This window comes from Pongo abelii, chromosome 6 (assembly GCF_028885655.2).
Source record: "Pongo abelii isolate AG06213 chromosome 6, NHGRI_mPonAbe1-v2.0_pri, whole genome shotgun sequence".
Classification (NCBI taxonomy): Eukaryota; Metazoa; Chordata; class Mammalia; order Primates; family Hominidae; genus Pongo; species Pongo abelii.
This window is the reverse complement of record NC_071991.2, coordinates 114617605-114635919: the sequence shown is the minus strand read 5'-3', so window position 1 is coordinate 114635919 and position 18315 is coordinate 114617605. Positions and strand designations below refer to the sequence as shown.

The window sequence follows — 18315 nt, the reverse complement described above, 5'->3', positions numbered from 1 at the left end:
TTCGTGCCTAATGAATGAATCCAAACATTCAATAGAAAATTGATCTACCCATTTCATGAGATGCTTCTAAACTATATACATTATTAGGAACAGAAGTATATTAAGAAAATATCAAAAAAGATATTTTCTTTTTTGCTTCTCTATATTCTCTAAGTTTAACAATAGCATGCATAACTTTGGAAGCAAATAATTCTTTTTCATTAAAGAAAAGGTACGTGTAATTATAATGCATTAATTGCTATGGGTAACTATTAATGTAAATTTTCTGGCCAAATATGTTCTATCTTCACGATTTTCATATAATGCTCACTATCAATATTAATTTTCTATAAAATCACTTTTTCTTTCCCAACATGGTTGTCTCACACGTGGTTTCCTTCTCAACAAGGTAATATTTCAACCTGAAGAATATGAATCCCCAGTCACCTGATGCCTACTACAAATCTGTTACTAAAAAAACTGAACTAAAGATTTTAAGAAGAAAACACAGCCCTAGCTTGTAACCTTGTCTCTATTATTTCCCAGCGATATTGCCTTGGAAAAAGCTCTGAAGATCTCTCAGCTACAATTCCTGCTGGAGATAATAACTACCATGACCACTATTCCTGATTTTCATGAGAGCCAAATTCAATGTTGTCTATAAAGCATTATGTCTGTACATTATTACATGCTTCATACCAACTGCTTGGCTTTGGTTTAATTTTCAAAGCACCAGAATTTATTATTGGGATTATAACAATAATGATAGCTAACATTAGTATTCATTACCACAGACCTGCATAATTCTAAATATTTCACATATATTATTTCATCTGATCCCCACAACAATTCAAGAGGTAGATCTTGGTAATATCTCCATCTTACAGTTGAGAAACTGAGGCTAAGGAACCTTAATTAATTTGTCAAGGGCAGAGTTAGAATTTTAAAATTAGGATTGTGACACCAAAGCCTACACATGTATCCAATTTGCCATATTACAACTAATTTTTTAAAGTAGCATACACTTAGATACAACACCAGAAGCACAAACAGCAATAACAAAAAATAAATTGGAAATTATCAAAATTAAATACTTTTGTGCTTCAAAGGACACCAACAAGAAAATGAAAAGAAAATCCACAAACATTAGCAAAAAAAAAAAAAAAAAAAAAAGAAAAAGAAAAAAAAACTCACAGTGAAATACCACTTCATGCCCAGTAGGATGGCTGTAATTTTTAAGAGTACATAATAGTAAGTGTTGCAAATATGTGGAGAAATTGAAACCCTCACACAATGGTGGAAGGAATTTAAAATGATGTAGCCACTTTGGAAAACAGTTTGAAAAATCCTCAAAATATTAAACATAAAGTTACTATATAGCCCATCCATTACACTCGTAGGTATATGCCCAAAAGAAAGGAAAATGGATGTCTGTACAAAAACTTGTACACAAATGTTCATAGCACCATTATTTATAATAGACAAGAATTAGGAACAATCAAAATATCTATCAACTGGGGAAAGGATAAATAAAATACATATTCTTACAAGTGGAATATTATTAACAATAAAAAGAATGATGCAAGACAGGTGCTGTGGCTCACACCTATAATCCCAGCACTTTAGGATGCTGTGGGAGGAGGACCACTTGAGCCCTGGAGTTTGAGACCAGCCTAGACAACATAACAAGACCCTGTCTCTAAAGAAAATTATAAATTAGCCAGTCATGTGGTGCAAGCCTGTAGTCTCAGCTACTCGGGAGACTGAGGTGGGACGACCGCTTTAGCCTATGACTTCAAAGCTATAGTGACCCATGATCATGCCATTGCACATTCCAACCTGGGCAACAGAGCAAGGCCCTGTCTCTAAAAAAATAAAAAAGAATGATGCACTGATACACGCTACAACAGGGATGAATCTTTAAAAAAAATATGCTAAGTGAAATAAGCCAGTCACAAAAGAACACTTTGTTCTATTTACATACAGTTTCCAGAATAGGCAAATCTATAGAGATGGAAAGTACATTTGTAGTTGTCTAGGGTGAGCAGGGGGATTTGGAATAAGGAATGACTGCTAATAGGAATGGAGTTTCTTTTTACAGTGATGAAAGTGTTCTAAAATTGGTTATGGTGATAGACAACTCTTTGAAGATACTAAAAAATCGTTGGATTGTATGCTTTAAATGGGTAAGTTGTTTTGAATACGAATTACATCTCAATGAGGATATTATTAAGAACAACAGCATACAGAAATCAACTGTCAGTGTTAATTTTAGAAAGTTTTACTAAACATTTGATTTTTCACTCCTAGAACTGGTGAAATCAAAATTTTCATTATAGTGACTTTGATACACTAAAGTCTTTCAAATATGTTAATGGCTGGGTGGCTATAGCAAGTGATTTAAGATTTCATGCATATTTCATGAGATCTAAGGACTGGTGACATGCACCATGAGTTGTGTAAATTGTTTATTTTCTGTCCTCTAGAAGCAAGGAACTTAACTTCTGGGACAACTATGAATTTATGACTTCAGATAAAAGTTGTAAGAGCAATAGTATCATAAAGAAACTAAGGAATGTGTACCGTTGGCATTGAAAGGCCACTTCTAGCAGCTGTATCTAATTCACTCACATGACTTGGATTTCAAAGACTCAAGCACTTGAGAGGCAATAATAAGCAATGCTACAAAACAAAAAAATCCCACCCATCTTGAAAGATAACAGAAGAAACAAAGCATTGTGATTTATAGTTGATGCCCATCTACTTTAGAGAAGCATCCTCAGAGTGCCTTTCCAGGATTTTGGTTTGATTTTTATTCTATCTGGGAATGAAGCCACTAACAAGAGCCACAAAACTGTAGCTGGAACAACTGGCTAGAAAGAAGAATGGATTAACTACCCTATAAATTGCTGCATCCTGTATAAGTTCACATTTAGGAGCTCTTTATTCACAAGACAAGGGATGCCATTGCTCTCTAATTTAGGATTTTTGTTTCCATTGGCAATAAAAATATATTTGAAACCAAGAAAATAAGGAAGAGGGGAAATGGATTGGCCTTAAGATTTTATGGTAGAAATGCCACTGGGTTACTGGCTGGCATTTTTAAAAGCTTAAAGAAAGAAACTTGTGCAACTGTCAAAACGTCATCACGGTTACTGTTAGACAATCACATTTTAGAGAACAGAAGCAGAGAAACAGTTTTAAGCATGTCCATTCGTAGCTGAGAGGGAAAAAGGAAAACAAGTTCCACCTCTCTTCGGCCTAACATAGAAACAAAATAGAAATCACATGAGTGATATAAGGATATCTCCCACATGATATATTGATTTAACTTTGCTGGTATTTATTTTATAATTATTCCATTTATTTGGTATTTCCTCTCTTTTTCTAGACCTCAAAATCCCTTATTGAGGCTCTTTGTTCACCTAGCTTGTTCAGATACCATCACTAGGACCCAAAGTAAACACTCTCTACTAGGTTTCTCTGTCCTTTGACAGAGAAATATCCATATTTTTCCGAGCCATCGTTGTTATTCTGGAATTAACTCAAGATTTGGAATTAAAGTACTTGATTTTTCTTTGCTAAAGTGTTTATTGAAAGGTGGAGGTGACATTTCTCTTTGGGGACATAAATCCTCTGATAAGCTCTGGGTTATAGAGTCAGCAATCTGTCTGGCATGAACCACTACAGGCAAAGCGCATGCTAGACTTCCTTATGACTTTCAACAGCCAAATGATGTAATGACCTCTCACTATGTGTACAGAAAAACCACTATTTATTAAATCCTTTCTAACACTAGCTTGCAAGTTACTGCCTTGAATCGACTTTCCCCAAAATTTAAAAAAGAAAAAAAATACTGTGTAATTCCACCTGACATAGTTTGGGGATTTTTGTTTCTTCACTGGTGAAACAGAGACTAGAAGTGACCTCAAAAATGTTCTAAGATGAAGATGATTAAGAATTAATACTCCAAGGATAATACTGATGCTGCATTGTGATGCTGCATCACAATGACAAAGCTGATGATTTTTAAAATTCAATTGTGATAAAGTTGGTCTCTAGGATTCTGCCTGAAATCATCTAAACAGATAAAAATGATCAGTCAATTCTGGAATTTTTCTCTTCTGTCTTAATCTTCCCTTCACCATCATTTGTTTATGTTTTCTGCTCTGTTATACAGGTATGTTATGGCTACGCATGATTATTTCTCAGAAGGATTCAAAGAACATCATGGCATTGGATTCAGACTTCCCAGTGGCAGCTGATCTCCCACTTTCAAACTAAACATGGAATTGGGTTCTTGGTGGCATTTTAACCCTTTTTTCTTCCACTGTTATTACTGAACCCTCAAGAAAACAAATTGCTAAATACTGCAAATTAAGATGCAAAGTTAGCATCTTCTTTACTTCTCTTTTTGGGGAGCACTACGTAGACACAATTGTATGACTCAAGATTTAAGTTTCATCCTGTTCTTGAGTTTGAGGACCAATACTAATGCTACTTTCATTTTCTTGAAGTTTTATTATCACTGGGAGGGAGATCAATAGCAAAGCTTGAGAGAGGCAGGATTGGACAGCATCCCCGGATTAACAATCCTCCATTCCCACAGTGAATCCCAGAAGGAAGGAGCAAGACAGAGGCAGAGAACATAGACAACAATTGGCTCAAGGTTTACCAAGGAATTAATAAGACTCTACTGCAAAACCCTTGCTTTAAATCCCTTTTACTTAATATTTACGTCTTTTTTTTTCATAAAAGCAACATATACCTAAGTAAAGGTCTGCAAAACACTTAAGTTGCTATTTTTTCCAATAGCAAAACATACAGTAATAGATAATTGATTCATTAACCAATCCTGGTAAGCAATTTAAGAATTCAAAATGTTCATCTTTGCAATCAGGTCATTAAAAGCACAAATCATGATAATTTGGAGAAAACAATTTTTATAGGCATTTCAGAATTTTTTTTGACCTCAAAATGTTATAATCTCTTGCTTCCATTCACACTCTAGGAAAATGAACTTTAAAGGAAACGCTGTGCCAGATTCTTTTCTTTTTGAACTCTGCAGGAGCTCCCGCTGAATGAAACTATTGATTTATTTAGGTGGCTCTTAATTTTTAAAAAGATTATCCTATTACCATCACTGGGCATGGCATTCTTTGGTTCAACCACATCACACTGAAAAAAAAAATGGTAACTTCCTTAAAATAAAACCTAACCTCTATTTCCAAGAAACCTCAAATGCATTGAAATAGTCACACATAAATTATGTACGTGTGAGCCTCTCTGAAGTCTAGATTAATTCCCCATGGTGTGCTCTATTCTATGCTGTACTTCTTCTACCTGAGCCTTTACCACAAAATGTGTATTTACTTGTCTGCCAATCCCCCATGTTTCCAAGCACCCTAGACTGTAAGGTTCACAAGAAGAAACACCTTATAGATCTTGTGTTTTTTTTAAACTACTGTATCCCCTGTGCCCTGCATGGAACATGGCACATAACTGACATTACAATTAGTTTGCTAATTTCTTTCCCTCAGAAGACTAACTTCTTGAGAACAATGTAGGTGTAATATTTATCTTTTATCTCCATCATGTTGTTCAGTGCCTGGAACAGAGCAGAAATTGAACAAATTAATGCGTCAATCAATTAATTACACAAACATGATATGTTTAGAGCCTACATGAGGACACTGATTGCAAATAGGTGTTGCTTAGCTGTTACTCCTGGTCAAATATATTAAAAGCCAAAAAAAAAGGTCAAAACATTTTTCAATTCTATAGTAAATGCAATGCAAATGTGAGGGTGTCTATACTTGTTCAGGGACCATTCTTTAATAATGTTTCTTCTCTTTTTCTGAGTCCTAAAGATGATCATCCTAAAACTTCCAGCCAACATTATTTAATTGTCCTCAATAAAACGTTTTTATATGCAACCTTCTCCATTATCAAAATATTCTTCCTAATGTTTGGCCTTCATCCTATTTTTAGTGGACATGTACCAAAATTTCATAAATGGAAAGTCATTCTTCAGTCCTCTCAAGAGCAAAAGGTCCTTTTTCTTATGACCCTCTTGAATAGTTCCTGTATCATATCACTTAACTTCCTCTGCAATGTCTCCATGCTATTTATGGGCCACTATACATGAGGTACATATGGCTTTCAAAAGGTTTCATAGATTAACTCCCTACATGTATATACTTTATGGTCTCAAATTACTTCTATATCGCATTCTGCTCCTAAAGACTATTATTGATTGTTATAGGTTGAATTGTGTTTCCCCAAAAAAAGGTATGTTTGAGTCCTAACCCCCAGTACCTAAGGATGTGACCTTATTTAGAGATAGGATCTTTACAGAGGTAATAACATTCCAATGAGGTCACTAGAGTAGACCCTAATCCAATATGACTGGTATCCTTGTATTAATAGTAAAGAAGTCTGGACGCAGAGACAGGCACACAGGGAGAACGCCACGTGAAGATGAAAACAGAGATCAGGGTGATGCCTCTGTAAGTCAAAGAATGCCAAGGATTTCTAGCAAACCACCAGACGGTAGGGGAAAGGCATGGAATAGACTCTTCCTCATGACCCTTAGAGGAAAAACCTGCCAACACCTTGATCTTGTACTTCTAGCCTTCAAAACCATAAGATAATAAATTCCTGTTATTTAAGCCACCAAATTTGTGGTATTTTGTTATGGTAGCCCTAGCAAACTAATACGCTGGCCCTAATCAACAGAGAAATTCCACGTTAGGACGATGCACACAAGGGAACAAAGGAACAAAGGTGATACTTTGAGTATTTAAGATACAGTCATGCACTGCATGACATTTCAGTCTACAGCAGACTGCATATACAATGGTGGTCCCATGAGATCACTACATAGTATTTTTAGTGCACCTTTTCTGTGTTTAGACATGTTCCGATATGCAAATACCACTGTGTTACAACTGCCTGCAGTATTCAGTACAGTAACAAGCCGTACAGGTTTGTAGCCTAGAAGCAAAAGACTATGTCATATTGCCTAGGTGTGTAGTAGGCTATACGACATCTAGGCTTGTGTAGGTATACTCTATAGTATTCTCACAACGATAAAATTGCCTAAGGACATATTATCCAGAACGCATTCCCATTGTTAACTGACATATGCCTGTAAATTTAAAAGCTAGAGATAAAAGTCAATGGCAAAGAAAGCCGACAGATGTGGAATTGGGAAGGGGCATTTGTAGGAGTGTGACCTTCATAATTCAGAGAAAGCACTGGGTCTAATTCATAGGAAAGAAGGGATAAATTTAGAGAAAAGAGGTACTTTCTCAGAGCCCAGACAGAAAGATGAAAAGGTGCTAATTATAATAATCCTGTTGTTGCTGATAACAGTGCTTACCATTTATTAAAGACACCCTATGTCTGGCATTATTTGCTATCACTTAATGCATAGAAAGTGCTTACAGAGAGTGATGGTTAATTTTATGTGTCAGCTGGGAGGGTGTTTTTGGATGAGATTAACATTTAAATCAGTAAACTTTGGGTAAAGCAGATTGCCCTCCCTAATAAAGGTGAACTTCATCCAGTCAGTTGAAGGCCTGTATAGAACAAAAAGGCTGGCCTCCCAGAGAAAGATGAAATTCCCCAACAGACTGCCTTCCGACTCAAATTGGAACATTGACTCTCCTGGGTTTCCTGCCAGCTGACCCATACTGCAGATTTTGGACTTGTTAGCCATCATAATCATGTAAGTCAATTCCTTATAATAAATTGTGTGTGTGTGTGTGTGTGTGTGTGTGTGTATCATTGGTTCTACTTCTCTGGAGAACCTTGACTAATATGCAGAGTAAATACTCAATGAATTTTTGATATCATAATAATACTGTGCCATGTTAAGATAAGGATAACTCATTGTACTGATGAGAGTAGCTGAGGTTCAGAGAGATTAAGGAAATTGCCTAAGATCACATTGTTAATAAGTAACAGAGTTAGGATTCCAGCCAGGTCTGTCTGATTCCAAAGTACATGCTTCTTCCATCATATATTGCTACCTGACAGTTGACAATGAAGATAAAGATGAAGTAGAATATGAGATCATTTTCTAAGGATACAAATAGGTGAAACGAGGGACACAAGGGAAGATCAGGAACAACCAAGATGGGGGAAGAATTAAGTCAGTGGTTTTCACACTGTGAGCCCCAATACCTAGTGTTCTCTAGAAATATTTCAGTGAATTCACCAACTTCTGATTTGAAATGTATGTATTTTAAAATATTATTTTATAGATAGGAACCAAAAAAATCACACATTCTCAAATGTAGGACTATATGTTAATTTTAGCACACTAGATTGATCCAAACATGATCCTGGGCTGTCAGGCTTACTTGTTTAGTATCCACTATGTAGTAAAGCTTCTGCTGACATCTCTTTGCACATATTTAAACCTGTTATGATCTGTTATTGGTTATCTCTGCAATGCATTAGTGAGCATGTCACTACACCATATGTGGGCCAAGCTTAGTTAACAGCCCATCATATCTTTGACATACCTGTTTGCATGAGGTCTCATCACAGCATAACAGAGTTGTACAACACTCAGGGAACAATAATAAGCCACATATGATATTATCATGGTTTTATAATACTTTATCATGCATACTTGCTTTAAGGTGATATTGGTTATAGAATTTACCATCAATTTAACAATAGCCTTTCCAAAAAGAAGCACTACATTAACTATACACAGTTTTTAGAAATTAACAATATTATGTACTTATTCATGCAATCACCTACCACTTTCTTCTTCAGCATTGTAATTAAAGTTTTAGTCTAAGCATTCTTCATATTCAGAGCAAAAATATTCTTCTGAGTCACTCTCAGCCTTTCAGAGCTATGAATAGAGTTACAGTGACAAACTGCATTCATAACACCTTCACCTGTAGGACAGGCAGTATAATTTCAAGGCATAATAAAGTGCTGAGCTTAGGCAACTTCTACTTTAATTACATTGCTTAGTATGTCAGACAAACTTCAGACTAAATATTACCTGTTTTTTTTTTCAAAACTAGATCACAAAGTAATTTATCCCAAGAAATTTCAAGCAACAAACTAAATTTATTTAAGAGTCAACCTTGTGGGATGCAACCAATGCAAATAATTCAGCTGAGGTCACAGGAGTATATACCTTTATGTATTGCTAAGTTCCCATATTACAGCTTATTCCTGGGCCTGGTGGCTGACAAGTTTCCTTTGACATCAATTATAAAAGGCATCTCAACTTCAGAAACATAACACTGTGAAAAACACAAGCATGTAGGATCAAGAAAATTACATATAAATGTTATACAAAATCACTGTAGCCTTTACTTTAGAGCACTAGGTTAACTGTTTCTTTGTATTATGGGAGAGTTATTATCTTTTATTGTCACTGCTATTTGTATATACTGCGGTCCCATGGAAAATTTTATTTGAAAATTGATTACAGTATTGTTTTTTAAAAAAATTGTGAAAAACATTGCCCTGGGAAAATGCAAGACACAAGATAGATAAGATAGAGCCTTTGCCTTGAAGGACACATTAAAAGATGCATATTCCAAAAAAAGAGGCAATGAAATGTTCAACAGAGGCTTATAAGTCAACAATTATTCTGGACAATAATCTAATAACTGTTAAGCTACCATTTTCTTCTCCTGAAAAGTACATTTTGTATGTCTAAATGTTTCACTTACTTTTAAAATTATTCAGTTACCGAAAAAAAGTTATAAAAGACTTAAAATTTTTTCTAGCTTTTATTTTAAACTAAGAAAGACTAAAAACTGTATCTTTTAAAGCATATAGCAATATAATTTAAATAAAGAATATTTTGCAACATATAAAAGTTATATGAAATTCAAATTTTAACGTTCATAATAAAGTTTAATTGAAACATATCCATGCTCATATGTTTGCATATTGTCTATAGCAGAGACTTATGTGGCCCACAAAGTTGAAAATATTTGCTATCTAGCCCTTTACATAAAAAAGTATAGCAATGGACTTTGGTCAAAAAAGCGATGCTTTTGTGTTGGTATTGTTGTTTTAATTTCTAGAGTTTATAGAGATGTTTAAAATAAATAAAATGTACAAAGGGAGCCCCCTATATAGTTTCTCCACCTTGCTTCCTCTAGAACTGTGGTTGCTAATCCCAGCCAACATAGGCTTCATTTTCTTGTCACACCCATAACCAATGCTGGACTCTAAGGTTTGGCCCTTGAATCACCTCTTAACACAGCTGTCAGTACCCCTGGGATTCTGCCTATTATGCTTAATTTTCACATATTTGTCTGACTGGTACCAAATGAAATTCTAGAGTCCCTTTTTGAAATTATTAAGCCTTCACTAGGCATTTGGGAGTAGATGTGAAGTCAGGTAGGAGGTAGTTGCACCTCTGTAGGCCATGCTAAGAAAGAGAACTCTGCATATTTAATGAAGCTCAAAGTTTTAACATAAAACAAGGATACATAACCTTTTCAAAAGTAATGAAAACCTTCTTTTAACACACACAGAAACCTCATCATAGTAGGTGAGCTCCTATTTTTATTCAATCACTGGAGACAATATCTGAAGTCCCAAGCAGATTTTCATACCTCATTGAATTTCTATGATCTCTCATATGTTGTGTCCCATGATGTGAAAAGCACTGCCTAAAGGAGTGAAGTTATCAGGAGGTTCAGACATCAGTTAGCAGGTAATATAGAAGGGTTATATAGGAGAGTTCTAAGTAGAATTTCTAAGTAGAATTTAACCAGTACTCTCCCTAGAACTCAGCTGCTTCTTCCTAACACTCTCAGGTCACACTATGCCACAATAAGGCCAAACAAGTGGGCACTCTACATATTTATAAAACTGTCACCTCAGACATCTTATATCTCTTACCTAAGACTAAGCTCTAAATTACTTTAATACATTTTCAAATAACCATATTACCTGACCCTGAGCCATATACATCATTTCCATTTCTGGTTTTGAAAGAAGTAGAGTCACATAGGTCTGCACTCCTACTCCATGCCTTCTTCTCCGGTTAAATTTTCTCACTCAGTAAGCAGGACCACTGTCCCCTCTATTATCCAAATCAACAAATATAGATGTTATCCTTAACTCTTCTCTTTCCTTCACCTTCCACTGCTAATTGATTACCAAGCCAGTTGATTTTACCTCCTAAATGTCTTTCAAATCTCTCTCTCCCCGCCCCCTCCCCCTCCACCCCACCCGCCTCCACCATGGCCACTCTTTCAGCTCATCTTTTCTTTTACAAAACTGCAACAGTATATGAACTGATTATGTCCCTCTCCTGTTTAAAAGCCATGGCTTTTCACTTCCAGTATGATAAAGCCCAAACAAAGCCTACAAAGCCTACAAAGCCCCCTTACGATCTGGCCCCTGCTAGAGTTTCCAGACCCATCTCCCACAAATCTCTGTCACACATTTTATGTTCCCGTTATAGGGAACTTCTCAGGATACTTTGAAGGTGCCATGCTTACTTATCCTGTCAGTCCTCCACACTACCTGTTGAAATCTTTCCTAGCCCATCCCTACCCTCTTTGGATAATTCTAATTGAATAACCTCCTTTAGGTGTGAATGCAAAAGACACTTCCCCCAGCAAGCCTTCCTTGACCAGCCTTAGACTGGGTTAAGTGCCCCAGTTGAGTGCTTCTATGAAGCCCTCGAGAAAGCTGGGTTTCAGATAATTTGTTCCATAAAGGCAGCAACAATTTCCTTCTTGTCCACCTCTACCTTCTTAATGTCTCACATAGAATACAGAATATGAATGAGGTCATCTTCCAAGTTACCCAGAATCATGACCTACAAAGGAAGTACTGCTGTATCTCAGCTCCTTGAAGCAAGCTATGGGAGAGTTTCTGGCTATATCCAGGCATAGCTTCAGGCCTGAGAGTCCTAATAATCCTATGGACCTAGCAAAAATCTTCATTTCCTTACCCCATGAGCAAGAAATTAGCAAGCATGCTATCCTACAAAGGCTAAGGCAGAAGGGACACAAGAAAACTTCGATGGAATAATTGTTCTAAGTATTAAAAATCTGCCCACAGTCCCACTTGCTTTGACCCCTTTTTATCAAAATGATGCCAGCACTGCAGGACTGTTGAATGTCATCGATCTACAATAGACACAGGTCTCTAGGGTTGATCACCATGAACTCATTAACATCACAAAAAAATCTTTATTAAATCGTTCCATAGAAGAGTCTTGAAATGGTCTGAATATTATACTAAACAAATTAGAAAAGGCCCTGACATCCAGAGCTTTACAATTTGAAATCATAATTTATGTCAAAAGATAGTAATAATAGAGCTGCACAGAAAATAGCAAACTTGACAAGCCTTGCAACTTGAATACAGCTGTGAAAAACTCTGAAAAAAGATTTTTCAGAGCTCTGTAGGAATGTAATTCTCTACATCAAGCAATCTAAGAGTAAATTAAATTTTTACAAGCTTCTTGCTAAAAGAAGCCTAAGCTCTTTGCTGACACAAAGCCCTACAGTAAAGCCACTTTGTAATGCTAATTTCGCACTGAAACAACTATGTGGTAAATTGATTCTAGAGCTCTGAAGAGAACCAATGGAAATAGCAATGTTTTCCTCCATGATAATGCACTTGACATATTTGTAAATTAATCTTTCTACAGGATCTCCAAACAACCTGACCTTTATCATAGTCCATTTTCCCCTTTTGACCTCATTGCATCTCAGAGGTTTTTCTCCAGGAAGATGCCCTACACAGATACATCAGGATCAAAATTGCCAAAATTGCTGCTGAGTCAGAGATGTTTTTAAAGTTTTGACAACCAACACATAACTGCATGCTAAATAGTTAACACCCTTCCTGATGGTTTTGCAATACTATACTTATATTGTAGCTCTATCACACTGAAATTATAGGCTGTTGTGAAATGACACTAGCAATAATAATGCATTTTACAGCTGTACTCACTCAAGAACCTTTAAACAAGTGTTAACATTTATGTATTGAATATTATTACACTAAGTTCCACTCCCTCCCATAAAACATAAATGGAAAACTGGAAAACCGTGATTTCCCTAGTGTAACAGTTAGCTCTGAGGGATATTTTGACTGTCACATCAAACATAAAATATTGATGAAGTAGCTAAGAAAAATAGATTCCACTTCTCTCTTTAGCAAGGAATTAAATATTAAAACTACACTATTCCTTATGAGTATATAAGAATATTACTTGAATCAAGTGATTAATAATTTAGCTTATAAAAAACTATAGGAATAAACTTCAAAACAAAGGAGAACTTTTTAAAATTTGCAAAATTAACTAAAAGAAACAATTATATAATTATATATACACAGATATTTTATATATAAATAAATGTAATTATAATTTTAGTCATATATCATGTACAGGAGGTATTTTTAGAACTCTGAGAGTTAAGCTAATCAAAATTAATACAAAATTAACACAGATTCCCAGTTGAAAAATCTCAGCTGTGTAATAACAAAACATGGTCAGCAAAAGGAAGATAAATAGAAAAGACTACTGAGGGACTGGTGTAGAAAGTCAACATTGTTAGTGTTCAGACAACATTGTTCAAGACAGAAGGGCTCCTATCCCAGAGGTGGGACCCTCCAATTCCTACAGGATGTAAAGCCAAGAGAGAATATGGAAACCCTGGGATGTCCTCATTGATGGCATTTGCCCATGGACTGACTAAATGGACTCATGGTAATTGGGAACTCTTGGCGGTTGTATATCACAATATAATTGTTCAACACATATTGGCCTTTGTTTTATGCATCTATTTTATTTTGATTTGGATAACCTAAGGTTTCTCTGATAGACAAACCTGAGATAATGCGTATGTATTGATCAGACCTAGACTAACTAGACTAAACCCTTGTTTGGGTAGCCAACTGGTCTTCCTTGGCAACACTTTTACAAACACCCTCAACAAACTGCAAAAATATTTATGGCTCAGCCATAATTTTAGTTTTCCTTACAAATTGCAAACATGTAAATAAAATGTAAATATAAAATCATCATGATGAATTTTTAATAGTGTATCATAATTTATATAACCAAATAAGTGTGGTCCCATTCAAAATGGACATCTTTATAAATCTTTCATAGTATAATTTTAATTATACTTCCATTGCTCAAAGCACTTATATTTCTCTTCATTAAGCACTGTCTTTAGGCTGACACGGTGAGGTGGCTTATGCCTGTAATCCCAGCACTTTGGGAGACTGAGTGGGAGGATAACTTGAGGCCAGGAGCTCCAAGAACAGCCTGGGCAGCATAGTGAGATACTGTCTCTATATAACTTAAAAAAAAAAAAAATTAACCAGGCATGGTGGTACACACCTGTACACCTGAAGACCCAGCTACTCGTGAGGCAAGATGGAAGGCTCACTTGAGCCCAGGAAGTGGAGGTTGCAGTGAGTTATGATTGTGTCACTGCACTCTAGCCTGGGCAACAGAGTGAGACTCTGTCTTTTAAAAACAAACAAACAAAAGAATTGTCTTTAAAGTTTGCAATGCATTTTTTTTTTTAATGAAAACACCTAAAATTAGGTAGCACTTGGCTGTTAACAAAGGAAATTATGATGAAAAATCTTTATATTTTCAGAGCGAATTTGATTTTGTGATACAGTCAAAAGTCACTTGGAAGCAAGTCCAAGAGACCAGTCTGGGTAATATAATTTTTAATCTAAAGGAAGCTATGAATATAAAATAATAACTATAAAATAATGTGGCTAATATTATTATTATATATTATAAGAAGAAATTTATGTATTATTTAGAAAGGCAATTTCATAATAAGAGACCCAAAATTATTTTGATCAAAGGCAAATGTTTAGAATACGAGTGTGGTTTTTATTAGGTAGCTATTTTGAACCACCATACACCTATTCTGATATATAAATTCAGGTGTATTTGTTTGTTTTAAAATCTCTCATTACTTTGTGTTTAATAATTACAAAAGTACCTCAAATTATCTTACTGTTAACTTGAGACTTAGACTATGTGATTCTTTGCTGAATATCCACCTTAGATCCTAAGAATATTTTACTCTTTGGTCTTACTTGAGACTAACTGCAGAGTTTACAGGAGACCCCACATCCCTTGTAAGAAATCAATGGCACTGTATACTTGGATTCTTTGGGGTTCCCACAATTCCTCAGTATAGACCTAGACATAGCACAGATATCATGACAAAAATTCAAGTTATGTCATGTGACACACGGTTTGATATACACTCTTACAACTAAACGAAATATGAAAAATTCAGGGCATGAGAGAAGAGACAGAGAGAAACAAACTGAATAACTACCTTAAAAGTTGTGAGAAAATGTAAATTTAAAAAATTTTCCCAAATTAAATAGCACAATCTCCGTTGGTGACCATTTATAAATCAATCCCACTTGTATATGAATTATAAATTATATGCTAATATATCACTTCTAGTTTAAAAATAGCTTCCTATTTCATAAATGTTGTTTTCATAAAAGTTTCAATTTAATGTACTTGTTTGCTGTGATAGTCATAAACTACCTGAATTTTTCATGGTGAAATTCTCTCTTAGATTATGTTTATTTTATATATATATATGGATTATGATAGTTCAGATGTTCTTCAAATTTTATACTTGATGTGAAATCCACACAAAATTAAGAAAGTAAGAAATAACTTAGATTTTTTTCCAAACTTTTTTGGTTTTCCAATGACAAAACCTAGACATATAAAGAGATATTCAATACAATCTATAACTCATACCATAATAATTTTACTCTTTTATGACTCTCAAACTGCAGGGATCCTATTCAGAAAGTTAAATTCTAAGGCATTTAACAACATACAATAGAAACATGTGACATGTTTCCTGTATATCTGGTAAGGCCATGTGAAACACAATTTTTCATAAATTAAATTCTCATACAGGCCCACTCATTGCATATCCAGATTGAGAGTCACAAAATTATACTCAAAGATGAATTGAGCATCTTATATTAACAAGGTGCATGTACTGTGATGAATGTGAAAATATGGTAATCCATAATAATAGCAGTTAACATTAGGCTAACTCTTCACATTCATTTTCTCAAGGGATTAACCCCTATGACAGTCTCCAAATTTTAAAGGTCAAGTCACACACAGAGATGTTAAGGGACCTGCCTCAGGCAACAGAGCTACTACACAGTAGATGTAGGATCTGAATCAAAACAATCTGACTCCAAAGCCTACCACTTTTGAAAACTAAGCAATACTGCCTAACTTAATGCAGAAAATATGTTTTTTACACTTTCAGAATTGCAGTCCAGAAGGCCAGAAGGAAGTTTGTAATCATTGGTATTTTAGGTGATTGTCAGTTCCTATAAATAGTAGGAACTTAACTTTTAAAACATACCTATTCTTAGAGCAACTTATGAAATATTTTGGAGAACAGAAATGAGTATGCTCTTAACACATTTAGCAGCCTTTGTAATACATTTTCTTTGCAAACCAGCCTGATAGCACTTTTTAACCTATATTAAATGTGTCAGGTGATTTGTAAAAAGAAAATTATATAAAAACCCACTTTGACAGATCAATAGTAAGCTATTTTAAAGTTCATTAGTATTTAGAACTATCCATGGAATATTCATTCTTCTGAAAACTGCATTTTTAGACTGATTGGCATTTAGGTTCCTCAAAGTTCTCTGCTAAAAATATCTATAATTTATGCCAATTAACATTTTGACTTTATAAGGAGTAGGAAAACAGATCAATAGATACGCCGATTTTATAAATGGAGTAACAAAAGGTGCTATAACATCAACACAAAAAGATAATTCCAAAGAGTAAAGTCCTTCTCTCTCATCCACAGGGAGGAGCTCTCCTTCAAGGGCCAACAGTCTCTCCTTAGCACCGGAGTTCCAGGATTAACTGCACATGCAGAGAACTAAACATAAGAGAGATGTGAAAGCTAAATTCCTTCCCCCCTACACACATATATGAGCTATTTATAACATATTTGACTTTTTTGATACCTCAGTATGCTTATTCATTGGGTAATTATGAGTCAAGTAATGTCCCAAGAGAGAGCAGTACCTATTCATTCATTCACACCGGTATAATAACAGGAACAAAGTAGATGCAATATCCAAAGAACACTTCAAATATGAAGTGCTACATCTAATAACACTTTGCCTAAGATTCCGAACTTAGACGCTATTTTAAAAAATCTCATTAGATAAAGTTTGCAAGTTTCTATGGCTCATCACATTAGGCTATGAATACAATTTATTAAACGTCAGTTGGATATAACTTCGGTATCTATTCCTATGGCTTTTAAAATTTATAGCTTGTAAAGTTAACTTTTTCAAAATAAATATTTCAACAAATTTGCTTTCAATTTTTAAAGAATCATTTACTTGTGACAAATACTAGATGTATCCAGTCTCATAACAATAAATACTTTAAGCACATATTTTCTACCTACCCCCAAATTTTTTTTGGCTGAATTCAGTCAAGAAATGTTTTCTGAGCACTTACTATATGCAGTCATGGCACCTGTATGTGCCAAGAAGACAATCGAGTGTCCAAGGCATGAAGGGGGAAAACCAATAAACCACACTTAAGTATTTATTAACAAGTTTTTTTAGTTTCTTAGAAAAATGAAATAAAACAACCGCATAGTAGTGTACTTGAGTCTTGAGATTCTAACTTTTCAGTTGCAAGTAGATGTGGCTCTCTATTCAATCAGCTTCAGTTCATTCTTCCATCTCTTCTTAATGCTTTCTGTTTTATTCTACAATACCCACATTTTCTTTCAAACAATGAATGATAGCGCATCTTTTTTAAAACTGCTTATTCCTTTACCCCAAACCCAGCCCATACACAACGCCCTCCTCTTTCGTGGGCACGTGTCTTTCCAAAGCTCGGTTGGCCACCCTCTCACCTGAAAAAAAGTTTGGAGACAACGCTGGCCTTTTCCAGAGGCGACCTCTGCATGGTCTCTCGGGCGCTGGGGTCCCTGCTAGGGCCGTCTGGGCTCAAGCTCCTAATGCCAAAGACCTACTACTCTGGGTGCCTGCCGCTCAACCCTTTTTCTCTGACCTGCTGTGATGTCATTTGCTTCCAATTCCCCCCACCCACCCCTGCTCCACACACCACCCCTTCCTTTTGCTCTTTCCCCCGCCTTCACTGCCCAGGTTAAAAGCCGAGTGCTGCCTGGTCCGGCCCAAAATTTGCTCTAGCGGCTTTCTCCACCCACTACGCACCCCCGCCAGCACCCCGCCCGCTCCTTCCTCCTCTCCTCCTTCGCTCCCTCGCCGCCCCGCACCTCC

The 18315-nt window shown here is 35.6% G+C and overlaps 1 protein-coding gene across 1 annotated transcript in view; it reads right to left on the bottom strand.

Annotated features, from left to right (window-relative positions):
• The window catches only part of CFTR (CF transmembrane conductance regulator), a 194461-nt gene extending 176349 nt beyond the window's left edge, over positions 1-18112 (bottom strand). Inside the window, 1 exon segment of the mRNA NM_001168545.1 lies at positions 17928-18112. Coding sequence (NP_001162017.1) covers positions 17928-17980 — 53 coding nt within the window. The 5' untranslated portion in view covers positions 17981-18112.
• Between the last annotated feature and the right edge of the window lie 203 nt (positions 18113-18315).